Below are 27616 nucleotides of genomic sequence, written 5' to 3'. Positions count from 1 at the left end.
TAGGATCTTAGTTGAGTATCACTGTATCTACTTAGGGATTGAGTAACAACTTAGGAGGCAGAGAGGATCATAGCCTAGGTCCTTTGAGGAATGAAACCAGACCCTTGTGAAAATAATATCCAGAAGTGGCTGGAGTGGCTCAGGGGATAGTACCTGCCTGTTAAGCACAAGGCCAGAGTTGAAATCCTCATTCTACCAAAAATCTAAAACCCATTCAGTATTAGAATGATGTATCTCATTACAGCAAAGGAAATACCATTGGTTTGTCAAAAAATTTCCAGCAGAAAACTTGAAAAAGTTCAGTACTCTGTGGCATATAATTCAACACTAGCTGACATGAATGAGAAAGTATTTTCAATTAAAGACTGTTCAGGCCTGGGAGTATGACCTAGTGGAAGAGTGCTTGCCTGTCATGCTTGAAGCGCTGGATTCCTCGGTTCCACATTAGAAAAAGCTGGAAGTGGTGTTATTGCTCAAATGATTAAGCCACTAGCCTTGAGAAAGTCCAAGGACAGTGCCCAAGCCCTGAGTTCAGTCTCCAGGACTGGCAAAAAGACTGTTCAGAGGCCTTACCTGACATCCTGGCATAAACAGGAACATAGTATCAGGTGTGGAACTAGCTCAACCTAATAGAGGTCAGGTTAGACATGCTACTCAACCACTGCTGGCATCTTAAGTGCCAAATATCTTCATGAAAGAAAACACTTGATATAATTAGTTTTCACTTTTTAATGTGTTATCAGTAGTGTAAACTAGTACAACTTAGTAATAAACATGTTTGGGAGTCAGTGGGTTTATTCATGTGTCAAGATGCATCACCTGATACATCAGCAGAGGACTTAATTCAGATTTCCAGAAATAAAGCAGGAATAAGGAAAGTACCATTATGAAAATACAAAAAACCACTTAATTTTAAGTATTTTTCCCATTGATATTTAAATATATGACTTCTGACATTTACAAGTGAACATGATTTATATCCTTTTTTATTATTATTACAGCCAGTATAAAAGCCATAAATTTATTCCAGAGAAAGCACTTATTGTTTACAGTATTCTCTCATAAAATAGGAGGTATGCTTGTGAATTTAGTACTTTAGTTGTAGGCACAGCTTGCACATGTGTATCGCTGATGTGAAACCACTGTCCTTTGGTTGACTCCATTTCAAAATCTGTCAAGAAATGTGAAAAGATTCATTTTCATTATTTTTTTTCTCATAATCTGCTAAAATGCTTGATATGCCAGGATGACTTACCTTGTGGAATATCGCCATGAAGAACAAGATTAGACAGCTGACTATTTGCAGTTCTTGCCTTGGCATAGGCAGTGTAGTGACCTGATCTCATAGTACCACTGTGTTCAACAACACCATATAAGGAATATAGTACTCTCACGTTTTCTTCAGCAACATTCTTTAGAAATGAACACAGTCCAAAGTTAGGTCTTAGTCACACAACTGTCATTGGCAAGACATTACTCCATAAAAGCTCATTTGTTTTTTTGGATTGGGGGCTAGCTAGGACTGAGGGCTTTTAAGTCCAGACTTTATTTTTTACTGCTTTTATAAAGGTAATGCACAGAATGGCTATCGTCGTATAAATTAGGCAATGAGTACATCTCCTTTTGGACAATGTCACCACTTCCCTTGTTCCTTGTTCTAGTTTTTCCCGTGTGCCTACCCACAAATAGTCTTCAACATCATGTCCAGTGATACCACTGTATTTGTTTACCTTTTTTTTTTTTTTTTTTTTGCCAGTCCTCCTAGGGATTGGACCCAATCCAGGGCTTCATGCATGCTAGGCAGGCACTCTACCACTAGGCCACACTCCCACCCATTTGTTCATCTTTTGTCCTTCCATTTTTGTGTCCTCACCCTCCCAAAGACAGATAAGAAAACAAAGCAAAAGCTTGTTCCACTTGTGTGCATACAAGTTTTTTTTATTCATGGGTCAGTGCTCTGCCACTTGAGCCACAATCTCCCCCCTTCCCCACCCCATTTTACTGGTTAATTGGTGAGAAGAGTCATGAATTTATCTGCCTAGAAAGGCCTTAAACAGTAATTCTCAGATCTTAGCCCAAGTAGAAGAGTTTATAAAACTCTTAGCTCCAGTTAACTAGCAAAAAGCCAGAAATGGAGGTGTACCTTAACAACAACAAAAAGTTCAGCAAGAGCCCAAGCTCCTGGGCTCAATCTTCAGTTGTATCACAATTAAATAGTATACAAACTGAGGTCATCTATTAATATATTTGCCTACCTTCAACTTTGTGCCTTAAGATATCAAGACAATGCCATAATAATAGGAAATCAAAATATTGTTAATTGGAAACAATCTAATCTTCATAGGTTCATCTGAATTCAATCTTCTGATCCAACATAGATCTTGAAATTATAAAGGTACAATGATCAAACATTCATTTTAGGTGATAATTATCAACTCCATACTAATTAAGATGCTATTAGAATATGTTGAAAACCAGCATTTCTAAGCTTGGTCCAGTGCTTTATGCCTGTAATCCTAGCTACTCAGGAGGCTGAGATCTGAGGATCCTGGTTCAAAGCCAGCCTGGGCACTAAAGAACATGAGACTCTTATCTCTAATCACGAGAAAATGGGAAGTGGGGCTGTGGCTCCAGGGATAAGGCAGTAGCCTTGAGCTGAAGAGCCCAGTCCCAGAGTTTAAGCCCCATCACACACACACAAAAAAACCCCAAACCCTAGGATTTCTCTCAAGAATTTTTCTGTAAACAGACTACTTTTACTTACCTTACATTTAACGGTACAAAAAGGAGCCATATCTAAGATTTCTGGAAACTTTATGTGTCGGTTCACTTTGCGTAGGTTAAAACCAGCCTAGAAGAGGACAGTAACATCTGAGTTCTTCCAAAGCTATATAGGTTAAGTAAATTGTATCCCCTCTAAAGCTCTAACAGGACCAATAATTTTCTCAAGCAATTGTTCTACATGCACACATACACACCCTAGACATTAACTGTTCTCCCATGAAAAGCCAGAGACCAGATGTTTTGAGGGCCTAAGGCTCAGCAAGGTTTTCTGTTGTTTTTGTTTTTTGCCAGTCCTGGCGCTTGAATTCAGGGCCTGAGCACTGTCCTTGGGCATTCTCAAGGCTGGAGCTAGCTCTACCACTTAGGCCACAGCACCATGTCTGGCTTTTTTTTTTCTTTTCTATGTATGTGGTACCCAGGAATTGAACTCGGGTCTTCATGCTTGTTAGGCAGGCACTCTACCAGTAGGCCAAACTCCCATCCCCAGCAATAGAATTCTTTTCTATGAAACATACCCTTGTCCTCTAGCTTAGTGAGGTTAGAGATAATCCAGTTTGTCAAGGACTTTTCAAGTGTTATAAGGGAAAATGTTCTTAAGAGTCTAAAGGTAAGCTGGGCCAGTGGCTCAAGCTTATAATCCTAGCTACTGAGGAGGCTAAGATTCGAGGATCATAGTTCAAAGCCAGCCTGAGCACTAAGCCCATGAAACTCTTATCTTCAGTTAACCACCAGATAAAACAAGTGGCACTGTGGTTCAAGGGGTAGGGTGGTAGCCTTGAGCTGAAGAGCTCAGGGACAACGCCCAGGCTGAGTTCAAGTCCCACAACTGACCAAAAAAAAATAGTCTAAAGGTACTTCTGGAATTTGGAACACCATTTGAAAACTGTACTGCTATCAATAATTCCAGGAAAAGCTAGGTCACTAAAATGATTAAATTCCAAGTTTTCTTTTTTTGGGGGGAGGGGGGAGCTAGAAGTGCTGTCGCTCAAGTGATAGACTGCTAGCTAGCCTTGAGCAAAAGCAGCTCACGGACAGGGCCCAGGCCCTGAGTTCAAGCTCCAAGACAGGCAAAAATAATAAATAAATGGGACTGCAAGTATTTATATTGCTCTTGAACATGTGCCTTTGTCTTACACATATAATTATACATACCTTTTATCTTTTACTTTCCTACTTGCTTAAAATTAGAATTAAAACAAAAAAATCAAAGAAGCATAGTAATGTGTTTGGACAACAACCAAGAAAGTAAAGTATTCAACATTTAAAACAAAGTTAAGACACTAGGGGTACCTGCTGAAATCTCTTTAAATGAAGGGTGAGAACAGGAGGAGCAAGAGATATTAGCATCTGCTTTTTGGCATTGGTGTAAACATGCTTCTTTTCACCTATAGAAAGGAAGATATTTTAGTTAGCATTTCACAATTTCACAGTTTTAAAACATTCCAATGTATTCTATAAAAATCATTTCAAACACCTTATAGGATCAGCAAACTTCTCCAAAAAACAAGATAATAAATGTTGGATTTTGTGAGCCAGGAGACAAAATCAAGACCTCCTCTCCTCTCTCAGTAGTGTACCGACTACCTGATGGATGTAACTGTAACCCCCCCTATACATTACCCTGACAAAATACAATTTAAAAAAAAGAATATATTGGAAATGGACTTCAGTCAGGCACCAATGGCTACTCAGGAGGCTGGCATAAGAGAATAATGGTAAAAAAAAAAAAAGTGAAGTCCGAGGCAAGTGACTATTACTATTTCAGTGCAAGGTGGTAATGTAGATACGTAGTAGGCTTAGCCATAGCTTCCTACTCTGAGAAGTCACAACGGAACTTAACACCAGAACCTAATAGGTTGCAGTTTCATTTTGCTAAAAAAAAAAAAAAAAAAAAAAAGCCACTTGCCTTCATTAAATTTTTACTCTTAGCTGACAGACCAGCCAGAAAGCCCATGAGAATCTTATCTTCACTTAGCCCAACAAACAGATGGACAGATAGATGGACAGGCAAAAGGGCTAGCCGGGCGGCAAACAGCTCAACAGGCAAACGGACAGAATGATGGACAAATGATAGATGGCAGACTGACAGGTGGGCAAACAGACTGACAAACGGACATACAGACGGACTGACAAATGGACAAAAAGACCGACAGAGACAGACAAATGGATGGACAAGCAGACTGACACAATGGCATTTAGGTTAATTATGATTCAATGCAGCGAGGTGCTGTTGGCTTACACCTGTAATCCTAGCTACTCAGGAGGCTGAGATCTAAGGATTTCAGTTCAGAGCCAGCTCAGGCAGGAAAATCCATGAGACTATCTCCAATTAATCAGGAGAAAACCAGAAGTAGCAATGTGGTGGCTCAAAGTAGTAGAGCACTACTTGTTGCCCAGGCCCTGAGTTCAAGCACCAGGACCAGTGAGGAAATAGCCCCAATTGCAGGATGCTGTTAAGATGGTGTTCTAGTAGGAAGATTTACCAATAGGAAAATGAAGAGCTGTGAAAGAACAACTGCTGCTAGGATGTCTGTCACCAAGTTCTAGGCAAAGGTTCACCTTTGATTCTTCTTCATTGCAAGATTTACACAAGAGGATACTTACTCATGCCATTCAAAGCCTGACAAAATTGCACTCTTCCTATACAGAGAAAAATGTTCCTAATGTCTTATTACTAATTTTACTTTCAGGGAGAAAAATCTAAATACCTTTTATATTTCCCTTTGGTCCATTACTATACTGCCTTCGTGTGCATACTTCACAAAGCAGTTTGTTTGCATCTTGAAGTTTCTCATTACGGGTGAACTGGTATAAACAGTGTTGGATTGAACACTCATCAGTACTGAAAGCCTCCCGGTTTGCAAGAGTACAGAAAGCAGTTTCTGGATCTTCATTTACCACCTCATATGCCCTTGTTCCAGGAGTTGGACTGTCATCCAGAATCTCTATGTCTATTTCATCAGGTTGAAGCCCAGCATTCAAATTAAGGTTTTTGAAATCACTGGCAATGTCTGCTTCTCCATCACTCCTTTCCTCCAGGCAGACACCGTTCGAGCTCCTACTACACTCAGTGGGAGAAGATGCCCAATCTATGTCATTATCCAGATTGACACTTTTTGTATCAGTTTCCTCTATGGAAGTTTGATGATCATTAAGACTGTCTATCATTTTTTCTTGATCATTCCCATCTTTCTGAATCACACAAAATTCTTTATCTGTAACTTCCTCTTGTGAAGTATGATTAGATTCAACATCCAGTTCCTGAAGTGACATTTCAGCCTCACATTCATTATCTTCAGGATGGTCCAGGGTACAAATATCGTTTAAATGAAGAACTTTGCCTTGAATTTTTTGTTGCCTTCGTTGGTTCTGTGTAAAAAGTATAAAATATTAAAAAGAGGAGAAAGAACCGGGCACGGTGGCTCATGCCTGTAATCGTAGCTACTCAGGAGGCTGAGATCTGAGCATCAAGGTTCAAAGCCAGCCCAGGCACAAAAGGACCTGAGACTCTTATCTACAATTAACCTCTAGAAAACGGGAAGTGGAGCTTGGCTCAAGGGTAGGGCAACAGCCTTGAACTGAAAAGCTCAGGGACAATGCCTAGCCCCATGGGTAGGGCAGTACCCTTGAGCTGAAGAGCTCAGAAACAGTGCACAGGCCGAGTTTAAACCCCATGATCCACACACACCAAGGAAAAAAAAAAAAAAAAAGGAGAAAGATAAAGAGTATACACATATTGTATAACCTTTTTCTCCTTAATGATCAATTAAATAAGGAATTCACTTTCAAAATTTTGTTATAATAGTTCTTTTACTATCATTTCAAATAAGTTATGAAGAAAAATTCTTTAAACGAAATCGGGTATAAGCAATGGTCATCGAAAAGTTCCACCGGAGAAATAAAAAAAAATGCATGAGACAACTTTGTTCTAAGAGAAGGGATCTGGTCAGAGTAGCCTCAATGTCCATTCAGAGCAATCATGTATTGGATTGGTGGTGGGCCGGACTACACTGACAGCAGTCACATGGGTGAGGGCATTACTGAGAAAATAAAATGTACACATAGGATTCTGGACAGAAGAATGGATGACAGCATTATAGAGGAGAAAGGGCTTACAGTTAATGAAGAAGCAAGGAATACACGTGGACACAAAGACATGCCCTAAGACAGTAAAGGGTTTTCCTCACTAAATTCAGTAATTTGACTGTAGTCTATTTCTAAGTACATAAAAATCGAAGATATTTAATGAAACTGAATACTCAAAGACCACAAATGGTTGGCATTTGGGGCTGTAACTGAAAAGATACAGGTGAGGCTAATACGTAATGCCAGAGGCCTGAAATGCAATAAAAATGACAGAGGATATACATTTTCTGATGTGTTCCAGGAAAAGGAGACTTACAAAAAAGAAAAGTGAAAAAAGGCTGGGTCGGAATATCCGAGACTCTTAGCTCGAATTAACCACCAGAAAACTGGAAGTGGCACTATGGCTCAAAGTGGTAGTGTTAGCTTTGAGCAAAAAAGCTCAGGAACAGTTCCCAGGCGCAGAGTTGAAGACCCACAACAGAATCAATCTATCTGTCTGTCTGTCTGTCTGTCTGTCTGTCTGTCTGTCTATCTATCTATCTATCTATCTATCTATCTATCTATCTAGGATTAGAAGAGAATAACTCAATGAAAAGACAAATGAGCATTGTACTGATTAACAGACTGAATTAAGACCCTTAGTACAATCACTTAAAAATAATTTAAAAAATGATTTAGATAGCGCTGGTGGCTCACGCCTGTAATCCTAGCTACACAGAATGCTGAGAAGGATCATGGTTCAAAGCCAACCTGGGATGAAAGTCCCAGAGACTCATGTCCAGTTAACCACCATAAAACCACAAGGTGACACTGTAGCTCAAGGAATAGAGTGCTGGCGTTGAGCTGTAGAACTAAGGGACAGCGCTCAGGTGCAGAGTTCAAGTCTCAAGACAAAAAAAAAAAAAAAAACAATTGAGAAACCCAAAACTGTGCTGGCTGCGGTGGCTCATGCCTGTAATTGTACCTACTCAGGAGGCTGAGATCTGAGGATCACTGTTCAAAGCCAGCCCAGGTACTAAAGTCTCTGAGACTTATCTCCAGTTAACAACCAGAAAACAAGAAGTGGTGTTGTGGCTCAAGGGGTAGGGTGGTAGCCTTGAACTGAAGAGCTCAGGAACAGCACAAAGCACCCAGGCCCAGAGTTCAAGTCCCACGGCCAACCAAAACATAAAAAAATCCAAAACTGTGGTAACATGATGCCATGGTGAGTCAGAGTCTCATCTTTTTCTAGTGTGAGTAGAAACTGGTATAGCCCTTGTGGAGGACAAGTAACAGTAATCAAAACTTAGCCCATATATAACATAAGGAAGGATTTTCACTGAAAAACTGGCCACCATAATAAAGGACTGGAAACAATCTAGATTGAGTATATATGCATACATAAGTATATGTGTGGTAAATATGTTACATATACTTTGTATGTTATACAATTATTTTATTTAAAATGAGAAAAGCCTGCTTTCCCTCATAGTTACCCACCTTGGCTTGCTTTTTGGCTTGTTTCTTTGCTTTTTTCTGTAGGTGCTTACTTGTTCCTGAAGGAAGGTCATTTCTGGCTTTTATGTAACTGTCATTATCTTTTTCTTCCTCGCTGTCTTTATCTTCATCCTCCATTGTTTTTTTCAGATTTTTATCATTTATACTTTTTTTACCATTCTTTAAAGAAAAATATAGGTTGAGGGGAGGGAAAGGTAGACAAAAACATGAGAAGGGGAATTAAGGTTCTAGAAGCAATGTACCACTATCTGACAAATGTGACTGTAACGTTACTACACATTACCAGACAATCAAATACGATGTAACCCCCCCAAAAGGAAATGTATGCATGAAAGTAAAAACTTTACAAGTATTATTTGATGAAAATTCATGCTACCTAAATATTTTTCTACCGCTAATTTATATTAGATTATCCACAATGTACCTAAACAAAAACATACCTAGACAAAATTCACTAATATGCAAAAAAGCAATCTTCACAAAGTGAGAAAACTAGCAAACAAAACACCAAAGTGACTTTTTAGGTAACTGAAATAGGAATATAATGAATTTTATTAGATACATGCTAAATCATGTTAAATATGTGTCCACTTGTAGATTCACTTTTTTTTTTTTTTTTTTTTGCCAGTCCTGGGCTTGAGCTCACGACCTGAGCACTGTCCTTGGACTTTCTCAAGGCTAGAACTCTACCACTTGAGCCTCAGCACCACTTCTGGCTTTTTTCTATGTATGTGGTACCAAGGAATCGAACACAGGTCTTCGTGCATGCTAGGCAAGCACTTTAACCACTAGGCCAAACTCCCGGCCCCTCAGTTTTTGTTTATAAGTAATTCAAATGTTCACAAGTTATTTCCTTCACAGAAAGGAACTTTCTCTGAAAGTGGTGAGACATTTTTTTTGTGTGTGTGGGTCATGGGGCATAAATTCAGTTTAAGTGCTGTCCCTAAGCTCTTCAGCTCATGGCTACCCCCCCTACCCTTGAGCCAAGCCCCACTTCAAGTTTTCTAAAGGTTAATTGGACTTTCCTGCCTCGGCTGGTTGCAAGCTGTGATCCTCAACCTCCTGAACAGCTAGGATGCCAGGCATAAGTCACCAGTGCCAGGCTGCAATGCGGCATTTTTTGTTTTGTATGTGTTTTTCTTTTTTTTTTTTTTTTTGCCAGTTCTGGGCTAGAGGCTCAGGGCATGAGCACTTTCCTTGGACTTTCTCAAGGTTAGAGCTCTATCACTTGAGCCTCAGCACCACTTCTGGCTTTTCTCTATGTATGTGGTACCGAGGAATCAAACCCGGGTCTTCGTGCATGCTAGATAAGCACTCTACCACAGCTCCACTTCTCATTTTCTGGTGGTTAACTGAAGATAAGAGTCTCGTAGACTTTCCTGCCCAAGCTGGCTTTGAATCACAAACCTCAAATCTCAGTCTCTCCTGAGTAGTTAGGATTACAGGCATGAACCACCAGCACCTGGCCAATATAGCATTTTTAATATGAGAAAAATATATCCTATATATATGACTAAATACCAATAGAATGCTAGACACGCTCTTTGTAAAAAGATGACTCTAACTTATTATCCAAATCCTAAAAAGTGACCATTTTTAAACAGGTAAAATGGTCTGAACTAGGGCCAGTAGTAGCTTGCTTACGCAAGTAGTCTATAACCAACCCTATTTTCCACTGACTCTTTTTAAGACAGGGCCTCATTTCTTCCCGTGACTTATGCCTAGACTGTAATGTGCCTACTCTTTTTTTCTTTTTGGTCAGTACTGAGGCTTGCACTCAGGGTCAGCCTGGGCATTGTCCTTGAGATCCGCCACCCCTCCTCGCCTCCCTAAGGCTAGCGCTCTGCCATTGGAGCCACAGCACCATTTCTGGCCTTTTCTGTGGTGCCAATGAATCAAACCCAGGGCTTCTCTTTATCATTTTGAACCACAGTGTCACTTCCCTAAACAGTCTTCTGTTTCAAATAAATGCAGAAAAGTTTCACCATGCACTGTTAACATATAACATTTTAAAATGTGAGAAAACATCTCTCATAAAATCCAGCAGGAACCACCCCCAAGAACAAAACAACAACAACAATCCACTTTAATAAAACAGCTCCATGATCTTACCTGATCATCTAAAACTGGGAGAGACAAATCAAGGAAAGATTCATGAACCAAGGAGACCTTAACCAACCACAAAAGAAAAAAAAGAAATTATAAAAGGAGAAAGATATTCTTATTACACATTATATATTAAGAAACTCCGTATAATGGGAGCAAGCTTTAATAAACATTAAGAAAATTTGAAGTGAAAATTTATACAGTGTTCAAGACTGGGTTACAGACGGTAAGTTAAAATGTTCAAGCAACTTCCTCAAGATTTTATGAGTACTAGTGTTTACAATAAAGAAACCCACACATGGAGGCAGTATAACAAATAATATTTTTACGAAGTTCACTTGTGTGTTTGAAAAGAACTGACAGTTTGTAATCACTGAGTGTTCATGCATTAATCCAGCCCCAGCTGTACCCACTTACAGTCCGGCATTCATCACACATGATTGTACTAGTTAGTTCACCACCAAAGATGCGATCCACAAAACTTGGTATTGACTTTTTCTTTTCATAATCTGTAAGTTAAAAGGAAATTCAGCTGGGCGTGGTGGCTCACACTTGTAATCCTAGCTACTCAGGAGGCTGAGATCTGAGGATCAAGGTTCAAAGCCAGCCTGGACACTAAAGACCTTGAAAGTCTTATCTCCAATTAACCTCTAGAAAACAGGAAGTGGGGCTTCACGTAAGGGTAGGGCAGTAGCCTTGAGCTGAAGAGTTCAGGGTCAGTGCCCAGGCCCAGGGGTAGGGCAGTAACCTTGAGCTGAAGACCTTAGGGACAGCGCCCAGGCCTAATTCAAGACCCATGACCCACAAAAAAAAAAAAAAAAAAAAAAGATACTGTGGTAGCGAACTTGGGACAGAAAATGAATATAATTTGCTTTGTGAACTCTAAAATTGAGCTGTTTCACAAAAAGAAGAAAATAAATTCTTGGGAAATTATTGCAGAAGAAAAACTTCCTTTTCATTTGTTTTCAGAAAACAATCTAGATGAGTTTAATATAAAGCAATATATTTCTATTACCTAATATCATAATTTCCCAAATCCATGAAACCTATAAGCATTATTCAAGACAGGTGTTCAAGTACTATTCCACAAAATGATGGAGAAAGGGGCCTGGAGTTTGGCCTAATGGTAGAGTGCTTGCCTTGCAAGCATGAAGACCAGGTTCGATTCCTTGGTATCACAATACATAGAAAAAAGCCAGAAGTGGTGCTGTGGTTCAAGTGGTAGAGCGTTAGCCCAAGAACAGAGCTCAGGCCCTGAGTTCAAGCTCCAGGACTGGCCTAAAAAAAAAAAAAGATGGAGAGTTGGGGTAGGCTAATGGAATGTCATAGGGAGGGTGAAGTTGTTGAGGTAAATCCAACAGTACATAGGTGTGGAGTTACTATTATGAACCTCCCCTGTACTATGAGTGTATGCTAGTTAAAAAGACACATGTTCAGTGTTCACATATGCAGGAAGTTGTACAAAACATGATATAGGTAGGCACTATTTCCCTGGTGCTGGCCAGGTTGTAAGGATAACAGGAAGAAGAGATGGTATGAGTCGAATGAAAGCTAAGCTTTACAAATCTAATTAAATTAAAAAAAAAATTGGTGGGGCCAGGAGTTTGGCCTAGTGGTAAAGTGCTTGCCTAGCATGCACGAAGACCCAGGTTTGATTCCTTGGTACCACATACTTAGAAAAAAGCCAGAAGTGGTGCTGAGGCTCAAGTGGTAGAGCTCTAGCCTTGAAAAAATCCAAGGACAGTGCTCAGGCCCTGGGCTTAAGCCCAGGACTGGCAATCAATCAATCAATCAATCAATCAATCAATCAATAAATTGGGCTAGGAGTTTGGCCTAGTGGTAGAATGCTTGCCTAGCATGCACAAAGGCCCAGGTTCGATTCCTCAGTATCACATACATAGAATAATAGCTGGAAGTGGTGCTGAGGCTCAAGTGGTAGAGCTCTAGCCTTGAGAAAGTCCAAGGACAGTGCTCAGGCCCTGAGTTCAGGCCCCATGACTGGCCAAAAAAAAAAATTAGTCCTTCAGTTTTACCAGTCACCAAGGTCCACATATGACTAGTGAGTTCTACACAGGAAAGCACACAAAGGAGTCTCCTCACCTTGCTGGACAGATCTGTGCTCAATCCTACAGACCGCACAGCAAAACTAAGTTGGCTGCAAGATAAAGAACCAGCTACTGACAACTAATATTAATAAATGTGATATGTCTGCTACTGCCACATTTAATTCCAAGTTGCTTATTTGCCCAAGATAGGATCTTACTGTGTTTCCCAAGTTGGCTTTGACTTTGTAGTCCTCTTGCCTCAGCCTCACACCTCAGTGTTGAAATCACAAGCATGCCATACCATACTCGGCTTGTGATTGCATGTTAGCTATTTTTTTTTTTTGTAAATTTCACAATGAGTGCATAAAAAATACACCACAAAACCAAAGGCCAGAGCCCATTAGTCAATTGTCAGAAGACATTTAGTAGGTTATAAACAGCATTGAATAATATATAATGAAAGGCAATGTAATAAGATAGAAATTACTCTGAAAAAAAAATACACCACAAGTTAAAATTTTCAAATTACTGAAAATAGTGGAATACTAATTAATTTTTAAATTAATAGCAATATAGAGAAATTAAAATGTCTATAACACTTTGTTGCACTGAAATAGATGTGCCGGCAATCTTGTCCTATGGCACAGAGGAATTCAATCTTAGCTTTTGAGTTAAAAAAGTTGAACATTACCTTTAACTTTACTTTTTAGTTCTTCATCCAATTTTTCAGTAGAATCGCCAAATGCTTTAAGAATTCCTTTACTCACTCTCTAAAAGTAATAAGATGGATATATATATTATTAAATTTTAAATCTTACAGTTCTTTTCCTTAGTAAATATGTAATCTATTCAAGAAAGGATCAAGAAGAAGTGCCAGATTTACAGAAATTAAAAATATGCCTAAAATCACATTTTCAAACTTAATTCAAAGCAGCTAAACAAAATTATGCAGTATAATAAAGGTATCATTTTAAGATCTGAAGTTTACTCAAACTTCTTAGGTCATACCCATTTCTTTAGAAAAAGCACGGTGGCTTACATCTGGAAGCCTGGCTACTCACGAGGCTGCAATCCGAGGACTGAGGTTCAAAGCCAGCCCAAGCAGCAAAGAACAGGAGACTCTTATCTGCAATTAACCACTAGAAAACTGGAAGTGGCACTTTGGCTTAAGGGGCAGCCTTGAGCTAAAGAGCTCAGGGACTGTGCCCAGGCTGAGCTCAAGAGCTATGAATGATTAAAAAAAAAAAGAAAAGAAAACAGAGAAAGACAGTAAGGGCATATTGCAACTGAGGACTGTTATGAGAAAAATGTTTCCAGTACTCTGCTGCTGTGCTGGTATAATTAATACAACTGAGCCTTAAAGGACATCGAGTGAACTAGAACATCAGAAAAAAAAAAAAATCATTAAGGGCTGGGAGTTTGGCCTTGTGGTTAAAGTGCTTGCCTTGCATGCACGAAGACCGGGGTTCGATTCCTTGGTACCACATAAGTAGAAAAAAGCTGGAAGTGGTGCTGAGGCTCAAGTGGTAGAGCTCTAGCCTTGAGAAAGTCCAAGGACAGTGCTCAGGCCCTGAGCTCAAGCCCAGGACTGGCCAAAAAAAAAAAAAATCATTAAAAAAAAGAATAATTTCTTACTCTCTGGACGTAATCTGACAAAGACATTGTTTGAGAAAGCTGGTACAGAAAAGAACTTAAAAATTACAATGGCCTCAGTGAGTGGCTTTAATAAGATAGTAGTGGCAGAGAAGTTCATGAGATGAGATTAGAAAATTCAGTGCTAACTTGGTGTTCTTCTGCTCTCATCCCATCTAATAAATATCGAAGTAGCTCTTGGCTATCTTGCTGCTGGTAGCCTTTAAAGCGCACTGCTCTATGGAAAACAAACACAAAGAAAAGCGAGAATGAGTCCAATAAAATATGAAGCTATTTTCTTTTATCTCTTCTTCTTCTTATTACTATTATTATTTTGATTTATATGGCACTAAGGAATTGAACCCAGAGCCTCATGTATGCTAGTCAAGTACTAAGCTATTCCCAGCCCTATTTTTTTTTTAATCTTACGATTTCACGTCAAATATATTTGTGTCACCTAAGCCAACAGCTGTGGCAGTAACATATAAAATATATTTCATTAAATCCAAACAAATTTCCCTTTAACACATGCACCCACATGCACAATGCTAGGTTGATGATGATGGCACTAAAGTTTACTAAGATTTCTTTTCATAACATGCTGATGCACTGAAGGCAGCTGAGTGGATACTCACTTTTTACAGACCTGAGAAAAGAGTTCTCGAGGCGTCACAATTCCCTTTTTGGTCTCTTGCATCTCATTCAGAAACTGGCTCATGGCTAAAGTAAGAGGGCCAGGGGGCTCTAGGTGTATTTCTAAGGACTCCTGAATATGAGAATAAAAATTTTTTAGTCAAATTTTGGAATCACTGACTTTGTTAAACAAAATACAACTAATTAATGAATACTGCCAACATTCCTGATACAACTGTCCTAAAGGGAGTCTGAATGTATATTAAAAAGCACATAAACCGGGCAGGGTGGCTCACACCTATCTATAATCCTAGCTACTCAGGAGGCTGAGATCTGAGGATCTCAGTTCAAAGCCAGTTGGGGCACTAAAGAGAAACTCTAATCTCCAATTAATCACTAGAAAACTAGAAGTGGCGCTTATCTCCATTTAACCATTAGAAAACCAGAAGTGGTGCTGTGGCTCAAGGGGTAGGGTAGTAGCCTTGAGCTGAAGGGCTCAGGGCCAGCACCCAGGCCCACAATGGACAAAAAAGAAAAATAGAAGAGGCAGGGCGCTAGTGGCTCACACTTGTAACCCTAGTATTCAGGAGGCTGAGATATGAGGATTGTAGTTGAAAGCCAGACCAGGGCACAAAAATCCAGGAGATTCTCTTATCTCCAAGTGGTGCTTTGTGGCTCAAGTGGTAGAGTAATGATAACCTTGAGCTGAAGAGCTCAGAGCTCAGGGACTGTGCCCAGGCCCAAGAGTTCAAGCACTATGACTGACAAACAAGCAGAAAAAGAAAAATTACTCATAAAAAAAAAATATATATATAAAGCCAGGCTCGGTGGCTCACCCCTGTAATCCTAGCTATTGAGGAGACTGAGATCTGAGGATCAAGGTTCAAAGCCAGCCCGGGCACATAAGAACCTGAGACTTTTATCTCCAATTAATCACTAGAAAAGAGCAAGTGGGGCTGTGGCTCAAGGGGTAGCCTTGAGCTGAAGAGCTCAGGGACTGTGCCCAGGCTGAGCTCAAGAGCCATGACCCACTATATATATGTGTGTGTGTGTGTGTGTGTGTGTGTGTGTGTATGTACATACTGTTAGTGCCAAATCAGGTGGTTCAATCTTGACAATTGTTCCAGACATTTTCACTTCTTTTAGTAGTTCTCTAAGCACTGGCGTTTGTGACAGATTCTAGAATGAAGGATGGAAAATTATTTATAAAGCCCCAACAATTCATCTGAGTATTTCAGTGTATATTCTACTAAAAAAGAAAATCCTACCAATACTGATATCTGCATCGAATTGTCCCTGGAACATGAAGCATGATAGCATACTCTTACCCAACTCATTATGGTTCATGAACTGTCTCATCAGTCCAGAAGGGCATTCCACTCTCATTGCCCCAAAGAATGAACTTTTCTCTAGTACAATTTTCTTATTATCTATACCTGTGCATTTGTTTCTCTACTAGGTGGTCTGTGCCTCCCTGATCCAAATCCAAGGACCTTGAGGGCAGTTGCCATAATTGCTTGAAACCTCATTACATGCAGAGCTTAGCACAATGCTTACTGTGTGCAACCAAATATTTTCTTAAATTTCTTAAATTTGAATACACAGAAATAAATTACAAGACAGGCAGGAGATCCTTAATACTCTAAGTAACAAATCTTATGGGGAAAATGTCTTTTTTTTTTTAAACATAGGAAAAAATAAAACCAGTACCTGCATAACTGCATTGAAGAAACATGTATTTCCCAAATTACTGAGTCCTTTCACTGTTATCTGAGAGGCAGAATTCATGGGTGGACTTTCTTTAGTCATGCTTTCCTTTTTCTCTCTCTCTTGCTCATTTTTACTCTCTTTTTCTAATTTTTTATTTTCAAGTTCAATGTTCCCATTATCTTTCTCTGCTTTAAAAAGAAAAATAGAGAATGTAAGCATATCAAATACAAGGTGATATTTAGAACACAGTATCCAAATTTCTGATTTTCTACCTCATGTTTTTACGTGCCATCAATTTGATTTTAAGTGCTAATATAACTTACCATAGAAAAATGACTAAACAAATACTCAGAACTGACATAAGCACTAGTTTGACAAATAAAACCAAATTTATACACATTGGTTTAAATCATTCCTTTATTATATTAAAATTTTCTACAAATAAGCACATATTACCTTATGAATAGAACACAAAACAATCAAATAAAGACTGTGGGTATTAAATGAATTTGAAAGGCCAAAAACAATTCTTAACAACTAATTGTGAGAAAGATACTGGTTACTAGAAATATCTAAAGAATAAGACTGAACCTGAGTGTGATGCTTTAAATTCTAGACTTAAGGATTGTGGTTTGAGGCCATTCCACGCAAAAAGTTTATGAGATTTTATCTCAAAAACAAGCTAGATGTGGTGGCATACACCTATAATCTCAACTATTTGGTCTAAGGCCAGCCCAGGCAGAAGTATAAGACTTATCTGAAACATAAAGTAAAAGTAAAAGCAAAAGGATTGAGATATGGCTCACACTGTAGAGACCTTGATTCAATCTTCAATCTCTAGTAGCTGTCTGCCTCTGCGCCTCTCTCTCTCTCACTCTCTCTCTCTCTTTCTCCCTCTTCCTCTCTCTCTCTTTTTCTCTGACACACACACACACACGCACGCGCAGAGGTGGAGGCAAGAAATACATGACCATGAAGAACTCCCAATCTTTATTTTACTTGGCAGGAAGACTAGAATGTTTCCATTACAAAAAGTACCACAAGCTGGGTGCGGTGGCTCACGCATGTAATCCTAGCTACTCAGGAGGCTGAGATCTGAGGATCAAGGTTCAAAGCCAGCCAGGGCACACACAAAAAGACCTGAGACTCCAATTAACCTCTAGAAAACAGGAAGTGGGGCTTGGCTTAAGGGCAGGGTGATAGCCTTGAGCTGAAGAGCTCAGGGATAGTACCCAGGCTCAAACTCCAAGAACCCCTCCCTCCAAAAAAGTACCACAGTCCTTTATTTATTTATTTATTTTTACTGGTGGCTCACGCTTGTAATCCTAGCTACTCAAGAGACTGAGATCTGAGGATTGCAGTTTGAAACCAACCTGTGAGAGAGTCTCTCTGTGAAAGACTCTCCATTAACCATTCAAAAACTAGAAGTGGTACTGTGGCTAAAAGTGGTAGAGCTCTAACCTTGAATGAAAAAGTTCAGGGACAGTGTCCAAGCTCTGAATTCAAGCCCCATGACTGACAAAGAAAGAAAAAAAATGAAAAGAAAGAAAGAAAGGGAGAGAGGAAGAGGAAAAAGGAAAGAGGGAGAGAGAGGGAGGAAGGGAGGGAGGGTGGGAGGGAGAAAGAGGAAGGGGGGGAGAAAGAAGAAGAGAGAGGGAAAGGGAGGGAGGGAGGGAGAGAGGGAGAGAGAAGAAAGCAAATCTACAGTAAACTCCAGGCCCGGGTTATGGGATCAGGGGCCTACTGGCCATTACTGTACGTTGTATCCTTCATTATACATGACTAGGTCATTTTATACATCTCCAACAAAAATAAAATAACACTGAATAAACCATCTGAATCAAAAGCAGTGTCATAGTATCAGCCATAATCAATGTAATCAGCTGTATTATTAGGTAGTAAAAAATAGCTAAATCTAAGTGTAAGCAGATAAGCAAGGGCTGGCAGCTGAAGAAGGATTATAAATTCAAGGCAAGTCTAAAGTCCACAAAGAGTCCCTGTCTCCGATAAACAAACAAACATAAATATATTACCTGGTTTTGGAGTTGTAATACGAGCTTGTTTTCTAATATAATCAACCACTTGGCCCAATTGGTTTGAACTACAATACTGGACTTCCTCATCACAGATATAACACCTATGTCCCAAGAGATCAGGGAAGAAAAATGACAAACTGACAATTCAAAAACGGAGAGACAAATTATAAACTTCAGGGAACCCAAAGTGCCTAACTGCCCAATTATTTCTTTTAGAAAAACTGGAAAAAAAAAAATCTGAGAATGGTGGATCACAACTTTAATCCTAGTTACGTAGGAGGCTGAGATGGGGAGAGATGGAATTCAAGGCTAGCCTGAAGAAAGAGTTCACGATGGTCCAACTCAACCAATAAAAAGCTTGCCCTTTCATCCCAGCTATAGAGGAAGTATATGTAAGAAGGAGCATAAATTAAGCTATCCCAGGCAAAAGTGAGATCTTATTTGAAACATAATGAAAGCAAAAAAAGTCTGGGAATGTGGCTTCCGTGGCATAGTGCCTTTCTACCAAGCACAATGCCTGAGTTCAAACCCTAAAACCATGCCCTCCAAAAGAGAAAAACTGAAAATAAGCATTCCATTTTATTTTATAATACTATATACCAATTCTGATTTATTAATTAGTAAGATTATCCATGGCAGTGGTACTGTGGCTCAAGTGGTAGAGGACTATCCTTGAGCATAGACAGGTTCAGGAACAGTACCCAGGCCCTGGTTCAAGCTGCAGGACCAGGAAAACAAACAAACAATATAAATGTAACTCCTCATCTCAGCATGAAAAATTATTGCATCTATGTTATACAAGAAGGAAAAATAAAAGAAAAAAGACAAAAAGAAAAGAGAACTCTTGCTGTGCACTGGTTGCTCACACCTGTAATCCTGGTTACTCAGGAAGCTGAGATCTGAGGACGGAAGTTCAAAGCCAGCACGACCAGAAAAGTTCCTGTGATACTCTCATCTCCAACTAACAACTCAAGGGAAGTGGGACTTGGCTCAAGGGTAGGGTGGTATCTTGAGCTGAAGAGCTTAGGGACAGTGCCCAGGCCAAGTTCAAGCCCCATGACCACCACCATCCCTCTCCCCCCTCCCCCCCCAAAAAAAACAACTCAAAAGTCAGAAGTAGTGCTATGGCTGAAAGTCGTAGAGAGCTGGCATTGAGCAAAGAGCTCAGGGAAATGGGGCTGGGAGTTTGGCCTAGTGGTAGAGTGCTTGCCTAGCATGCATGAAGACCCAGGTTCGATTCCTCAGTACCAAATACAAAGAAAAAAGACAGAAGTGCTGTGACTCAAGGGGTAAAGCTTTAACCTTGAGAAAAAGCTCAAGGACGGTGCTCAGGCTCTGAGCTGAAGCCCAGGGACTGGGAAAAAAAAAAAAAAAAAGAGCTCAGGGACAAAGCCCATACTCTGAGTTCAAGCCCCATGACTGACAAAAACAAAACACAAAAAACAAAATCCAGAAGCTGGGAAAGGTGGCTTATGCCTGCAATCCTAGCTACTCAGGAGCCTGAGATTTGAGGATCTCAGATCAAAGCCAGCCTGAACTCTAAAGAACACGAGACTCTTATCTCCAATTAATCACTAGAAAAACTCGAAGTGGGGCTGTGGCTCAAGCGTAGAGCGGTAGCCTTGAGCTGAAGAGCTCAGGGACAGATCTATACCAACAAATTTAACATATTCTACAACTGACAGAGGCTGTCTAGTGAGGCATATGGCAAAAATAAATAAATAAAAAGGCTTTTAATGAAGTAAAAATGTGTTTTAATGTTAAAATATAGGAACAACAATACCAGGCCAGCATTTAATTTTTATACAAATTGATTACAAACATTACATTCTTTTTTTTTCTTTTTTTTTTTCCTGGGTCAGTCCTGGGGCCTAAACTCAGGGCCTAAGCACTGTCCTTGTGCTTTCCTCAAGGCTAGAGATCTACCACTTGAGCCACAGCATCACTTTCAGCTTTTTCTATGTATGTGGTTCTGAGGAATCAAACCTGCATCTTTGTGCATACTAGGCAAGCACTCTACCATTAGGCCAAACTCCAGCCTCTTTACCACATTCTTATTCACCATAATCTGTTCTTAATGTCCAACTTTTAAATCAAAAACAACCTATCATATGTTTTATAATAAATATATCACACATACAAAATAAAAGAGTGAAGATTACTAAATTACCTACATGCTACAACTCTGTGCTTGTGCAGTACTAAGCAAAACATTCTCATATTCTATCATCACATTTGTTAGCCTTCTGTGATGGTTAAAAAAATAAATAAGGGCTAGGAGCATGGCCTGGTGGTAAAGTGCCTGCCTAGAATGCAGGAAGCTCTGGGTTCGATTCCTTGGTACCACATACACACATACACATACACACACACACACACACACACACACACACACTGCAGGAAGTGGTGCTGTGGCTCAACAGATAGAATATTAGCCTTGAGAAAGCCAAGGACAATGCTCAGGCCCCAAGTTCAAGTCCTAACACTGGAAAAAAAAAAAAAGGAACTACAAAAAAGAGCTTCTTTCTTCCTTGTCAGCATTTCCAAATAATATCATTTTACAATAATTTCACTTCCCAATGTTTCAAATACTCCTTACCTAGCAGACACAAGAATTGGAACTCACCATACACTCCAGTTGTCCAAGTTCAGAACCAGACAGTGAGGTTCGGATCGAGGTGTCTTATAGTGCTTCAAGGCATGTTGCTCCTGAGAATCCCTGCCACAGCCCTAGGAGATCAAAGCCAAGAAACTCATCCAAAGAACATGGAATTCAGAAGTGCCTAAGAGCATCTGCTAGTGTGTGTGTGTGTGTGTGTGTGTGTGTGTATATATATATATATATATTTTTTTTTTTTTTTTTTAAAGCAGTCCCAGGTCTTGAACTCAGGGCCTGATCACTGTCCTTGGGCTTCCTCAAGGCTAGAGCTCTACAACTTGAGCCATAGCACCACTTCTGGCTTTTTTCTATGTATATGATACTGAAGAATCGAACCAAGGTCTTTGTGCATGCTAGCCAAGCACTCTACCACTAGGCCAAACTCTCAATCCCCAGTAAGTACTCTTTATCTCCAACCTGTCCTTCCCAAACCCAATTAAACTACATGGATGCAACCACTCATCAGATCTGGACTGGACTTCTTAACAACCTTTCAATTATGTTCATCAGCTGGGTAATCGGAGCTCACCCCTGTGATTCTAGGTACTCAGGAGGCTAAGATCTGAGATCTGAGATCATAGTTCAAAGCCAGCCTGGGAATAAAAGTATATGAGACACTTATCTCCAATTAGCTTGCAAAAAGTTGGATGTAGCCAGGCAAGGTGGCTCACACCTATAATCCTAGCTACTCAGGTGTCTGAGATCTGAGGATCCTGGTTCAAAGGCAGCTCTGGCACTAAAGTGTATGAGACTCTTATCTCCAACCGACCACTAGAAAATGGAAAGTGGCATTGTGGTAGCCTGGCAGCCTTGAGCTGAAGAGGTCAGCGACAACACCCAGGCCCAGAGTTCAAACCCCACCACTGACCAAAAAAATGCTGGGGTAGAATTGGGACTCAAGTGAGTACAGCACCAGCCTTTACCAAAAACACACCAAGCAAGAGCACAAAGCCCTGTATTCAAGCTCAGTGCCAGCAAATACACATATACATACACATACACACACACACACACACACACACACACACACACACACAATCACTCCAGTTTTCTTCATTACATACATTTCACTTTAATGTTCTTAAAACAAAGGTCTTTTTGTGCACTGTACGATTTAAAATAATTTTTCCCTTCAAATTGCTAACAAACAAAACTGGTACTCTCCAACCCAACCTCCCTTTAACTACAGCTAAAAACAGTTTTGCTTACCTTGTTCCATTCATCTTTACCATTTACCTTTACCATTACTGACACCCAACCAAATCTCATCCCTTTCAAGCTCTTTTTTGAAAGTCATCTCCTTAAAGAAGTTTTTACTGATTCTCCTCCATAAGAAAACATCACATCCTCCCTGTAAACATTCTCCCACAATACATGGTGTTGCACTAGTCATATACCCATGCAATGCCCCTAGTATGTGGCCTGCCGAAAGTTCATAGCCAGTCCACCCAACCTAAGCAATTATCCTAAATGAAAGGGAGCTAGCTGCCTTGCCCAAGATTCATACTTCTCCCCAGGAGTGGGCCACATTCAGTGGCTCTAGTATGGGTACAAAGGCCACAATTCTAACCTCTTAAAAAGCAGAGTGCACTGAGGTCAGCTGAGGACTTAATGCAACTGCTTCTTCATTCTACTACCTCCTTTGCCTAACTCCACTTCTCAACACACTTTCTAGAGTTGTATCTCAGAAGACTTTGAAATAATCTACAAAGAAACAAATCACAATCTCTGACTCAGTTCCCCAACAGCAAGACTTGTACCTGGCAGGCAACCTAACTAGCTATGTGGTGTGTTCAGGTAATATCTTCTAATATAGTTCAGAGAGCTTTCTAAAATCCCATATTGATCAAAAATTAAACATTACCTGATGACCACATTTGAGACATAGCCAAACTGAAGTGTTTTCTTCTGTTTCTTCATCAGACTTATCTTTAACTTTATTGTCTGTCTTACAGTCTTGGCAAATATTCCACTCCACATTCACTAAAGCTTTTTTCAAACTACCTTGTTCCAATCCTTTTTTAATATGTCTGCATGTAGGTTCTATAAAGTAATTTTAAAAAGGACATGTAAGATCCAAAGTAACTTTCATTCAGCTGATGACGAAACTTATCCATTCAAACTTGAAAAATTAATTTATTCTACAAACACATTTTAGATAATTATAAAACTTTTGCTTAACATTTGAACAATATGAGATGATTATGTATGAAAGATTATTTTCTTCTTTTTCTTTTTTTCTTTTTTGGTAGAGGTGTTGGAGATTGAATGCAGGGTCTTGCATGTGCTAAATACTGAACTAAAACGGAGTCCCCCAAAACACCAGGTGTCCTGGATACTACTTTATCAGCAGAGTTTGGGGTGCTTTTGGAGTCTCTCTATAATACTATCGTCTAGAAGACACCATTATTCCCAGTAATAAATGAGAAAAACTAAGCTAGTACCCAAGATCAGGAATGTACTAATGACTGTATAAGGGGTTGGATGCCAAGTCTCTCTGACTTCATGGCTCATGCTTTGAACTGTGACTTCAGGGAATGAAGGGCACCTTGAAAAAACCAAACCCACTATAAAGACAAGTAATGACAGTAACATGAAGTATAAATATTCAGCTAGACTTAAGATTACTTAGATCAGATGAGTAAAAGGTTTTTCTGGAGTTATTGCAGTCACTGAAGATATAAGAATTAGTCAATAACACAACTGACTTAATGTCTGATAAATATGAATCAAGAAATAACATACATGAAAATATGACCATGCAGAAAAACTACTGAATCTCAATTGTCAAAGGAAACACAAACTACAGCAAGAAGCTACTAGCCAGGTGCAGGTGGCTCATGCCAACAATCTAGCTACTCAGGAGGCTGAGATCTGGAAGATAGCAGATCAAAGCTTGCTGGAGCAGAAAAGCCTATGAAACTCCATTTCCAATTAACCAGCAGAATGCTATTCCTCCTCCAGACCAGACAGACACACAAGATGAGCAAGCAGGAGGGAACTATGTAGGCACTTTATTGTGCAGTCAAAATATAAATAAATATAAATTAGCAAAGCATTTCTGAACAGCAATCAGCAACAGAATCAAAAGAGATTCAAATCTTTATACCCTTTGACTCAAAATAGTCCTACTTCTAGGATCTGTACCAAGAAAACAAGCAGATATACACATATGTTTAGTAACAAGATATTCATGGCTGTGCAACTGATAACACTAAAAAACAAAGACTTCCTATATTACATCAATGGGGTAATAAAAGTAATGGGATGGACTTTAAATGACATGTAAATACAAGCATGAAAATGCAGATTACATAACAATCTCATTTTTTTTATGTATTAAAATATCCACTTAGGAATACAAACAATTTTAAGATTCAATTAGTGAAATATACCTAAAGATTCAGAGTTGTCATCATTTGCAACAGTTTTTCCCTTTGTCCGTTTCTTTCCCATGTTGACACTTTATGGAGTACTTACTGACACAAAATAACAATCTAGAAAAAAACATAAAGTTAGCTTGACCAAAAAAAGTGTTCCACATGGCCCTAAGATACAGAAAAACAGCTGAGAACATACAATACTTTGCATGTCTAGCAATTTTTGTAATTTGCAAACACTACTGCCTGTATGTGTGTTCTTGCCAGTCCTGGAGCTTGAACTCAGGGCTTAGGCACTGTTCTTGAGCTTTTTGGTTCAAGGCTAGCACTACCATTTAAGCCACACCTTCACTTCTAGGTTTTCTGTAGTAAATCTGTGGTAAGAGTTTCACTGACTTTCCTGCCTGGGCTGGCTTTGAAATCTTCAGATTTCAACCACCTGAGTATCTTAGATTACAGAACTGAACTAACCAATAAAACAACATAAGGAAGCTGGGCGAGGTGGCTCACACCTGTAATCCTAGCTACTCAGAAGGCTGAGATCTGAGGATCAAGGTTCAAAGCCAGCCCTCTAGAAAATGGGAAGTGGGGCTTGGCTGAAGGGCAGGGTGGTAGCCTTGAGCTGAAGAGCTCAGGGACAGCGCCCAGGCCAAGTTCAAGCCCTATGACCCACCCCACCCCCAAAAAAAACAACCCACAGGGATACACATAAAAAGAAACATTTTACATGTTTTTGTTGTTGTTGTTAATGTTGTTTTTTCTTCTTGCTTTAAATAGCATTTAAGAGGCTTTAAAGCCTGGGCAGTGGCTCATGCCTGTAATCCTAGCTATTCAGGGGCTGAGATCTGAGGATGGAGGTTCAAAGCCAACCTGGGTACTAAAGAACATTAAGACTCTTATTTCCAATTAATCACTAAAAAATGAGAAGTGGGGTTGTGGCTTCAGGGGTAGGGCAGTAGCCTTGAGCTGAAGAGCTCAGGAACAGCGCCCAGGCCCAGAATTCAAGCTCCATGACCCACCGCAAAAAAAAAAAAAAAATCAGAAGAGGGCTTTCAATCTACAGAGAGTGTAATCATTCTCTAATAAACTTGGTTGTCATTTTTTTTAAAGTGACATTTAATATAATGTATCCTATACAGAATTGTAGACTTTTAACAGAAAAAAGGAAAAACAGTACTAGCCCCCAATTTCACTTCTTCTAGTCTGTGCTGCATTATAAACATAATTTGAAGATGAAGACCAGTCTTATCACATACAGCAACTCTTTGAAAGTAAGAGTCAATCATTCCAAGCCTAATCTCAACTTTCCATTTACAGTTCATCATCTGACCACACTGCTTGACAATCTTGTCCTTCATTATTCCTTAATAATAACAGGCTACAAAAGTTATAAATAGATGGCGCTTTTGATCTTTAAAGTCCTTCCAATAAATATTACCACATCTGATTTTCCCAACAATCCTTTGTCATTGAAGGAAGAAATTCAGAAGCAAATGGTTTGAAGACCACAAGGTGGCAGATAAGTAATTAAAATGGAGATTTTTTTTTTTTTGCAAGCCCAAAACCAACCTTCTTTATAAGCCCATCCTGTCAATCAAGTCCATCTCTTCAGTATCCTGTACTCCAAAACATCTTGCCCCCTTTCTGTGCCTTTGCTTTCTAGCTGAGATGTTTTCTCCACCTACACCAATCACTTCTGAGCTGCCTATAGATTTAGCATAGTGTCAAAACACAATGGATATTCAGGAAACATTTCTGGACTTGCAATAGGAAAATAGAATAGTACCTGAGTCATAAAGGAGGATTACAAGGTGCAAAAGCAGGTACATAAGAATGGAGTGAAATAGTTCTGGAGAAAAAGATGAAGAAGGAAGAAGTCAGACGTCTGCAGTAGTGAATGAGTAAATGTGGTGCCCATACACCAAAGGGAAGCTTGAAGGACGATTTGCAATTGCTGCCAGCAGAGAGCAATGAGTCAAATGAATGGTCTGCAAAGACCTCCTCTAAATTTATGATAACTACAGAAGAAGCAAATGACAGAACCGTGAAAAGTACTGTGTCAACTATGGGGGAAAAAAATCAATAAATCCATTCACTTAGTTTTAGATAAGAATTGCAGTCTCGGTCAAATTACTCTGTACCTCACCCCATGCAAAATCTAAAGCAAAGCTCGTCTGGTCAGTGAGTCTCCCATCGATCCAAAGCCCTGTCATTGCTGTCCTCCCAAGCTTCTGCCGCCTACGCGGTGCCATCACAAGTGTGCGTGTGTGCAAACTCTGGCCAGCAGGTTTTTCATGCTCTGCCGAGACTGGGCCTCTCCCAGGAGCATTCAGTCGGACAGGTGACAGATCCTGCTTTGCCTAGGAACCACGTGGTGACAGCTGCAAACCGGGCCTCGACCCACAATTTCCACCACCACTCCGCTCCCGGCCCCAGTGGGGAACCCAACAAGGACCAGCGCCCGCCACCCCTGCCTTCCCTTCCCTTGTCTTTCCCTCTAACTGCTAGGCGCACCCAAGGGGGACCGAAATGTCAGGGTCTACAGGGGTGGGAGGGACCTCAATGCCGGCAACCGATTGGTCAGCTCCTAAACTGACAGGCGAGGGAGCCAATGAGAACCCGGTATCGGGAAGGGATCCCGGCAACGCGCCTAGGGAGGACCGGTTTAGAAAAGAAGAGGCTAGAGGAAGAGGTTGGGAGGGAAGAGAATTCCAGATCTCTACGCCGAGAAAGTTAAATAAGTGGGGACTGGGAATCAGTGGGACCAGAACTCACCCACGGCGACAGCGCCCATAACTGCATCCCTCTAATGGGCCTCTGAGCTTGGGCAGCCAGCTGCGGCTTCCTCTCTCCCGGTGACGAAGAGAGAGCGATCGAGACGCAGCCCAAGTGACCCTCGGAATGCTGCCACTTCCGGAACGCGGCATGCTGGGAAGCGACTCGGCTGGGCTCTTCAGTAGGCGCATGCGCACAGTGCGCGGCGGGGGTGGGGGCGGTGCGCTGTGGCCTAGGTACGCGCTGGCCCTTAGTGGGTGAAGAGTTCCAGGT

At 40.2% G+C, this 27616-nt stretch overlaps 1 protein-coding gene across 3 annotated transcripts; it reads right to left on the bottom strand.

Annotated features, from left to right (window-relative positions):
- Positions 1 to 766: 766 nt before the first annotated feature.
- On the bottom strand, positions 767 to 27477 carry Usp16 (ubiquitin specific peptidase 16). 3 transcript variants are annotated; one of them, XM_090348433.1, is made up of 18 exons: positions 27344 to 27451; positions 24584 to 24685; positions 23053 to 23231; positions 21156 to 21259; positions 18527 to 18630; positions 16494 to 16678; positions 15867 to 15962; positions 14786 to 14916; positions 14301 to 14388; positions 13210 to 13288; positions 10891 to 10982; positions 10480 to 10536; positions 8350 to 8526; positions 5493 to 6153; positions 4075 to 4169; positions 2765 to 2851; positions 1256 to 1412; positions 767 to 1171 (listed from the first exon to the last, which is right to left on the bottom strand). In XM_090348433.1, exons 2-18 carry the CDS (start codon positions 24642 to 24644, stop codon positions 1047 to 1049), a joined length of 2478 nt encoding a protein of 825 aa, XP_090204559.1. In that variant the 5' UTR covers positions 24645 to 24685; positions 27344 to 27451; the 3' UTR covers positions 767 to 1046. The 3 variants fall into 3 exon arrangements, with proteins under 3 accessions (XP_090204559.1, XP_090204551.1, XP_090204568.1); XM_090348425.1 differs by having other exon boundaries at positions 16494 to 16681; positions 27344 to 27450; XM_090348442.1 differs by lacking the exon at positions 24584 to 24685 and having other exon boundaries at positions 16494 to 16681; positions 27344 to 27477.
- Positions 27478 to 27616: the final 139 nt, after the last annotated feature.

This window comes from Megascapheus bottae, chromosome 1, assembly GCF_031878675.1.
Source record: "Megascapheus bottae isolate mThoBot1 chromosome 1, mThoBot2.hap1, whole genome shotgun sequence".
Lineage (NCBI taxonomy): Eukaryota > Metazoa > Chordata > Mammalia > Rodentia > Geomyidae > Megascapheus > Megascapheus bottae.
This window is presented reverse-complemented; position numbering and strand designations above follow the sequence as displayed.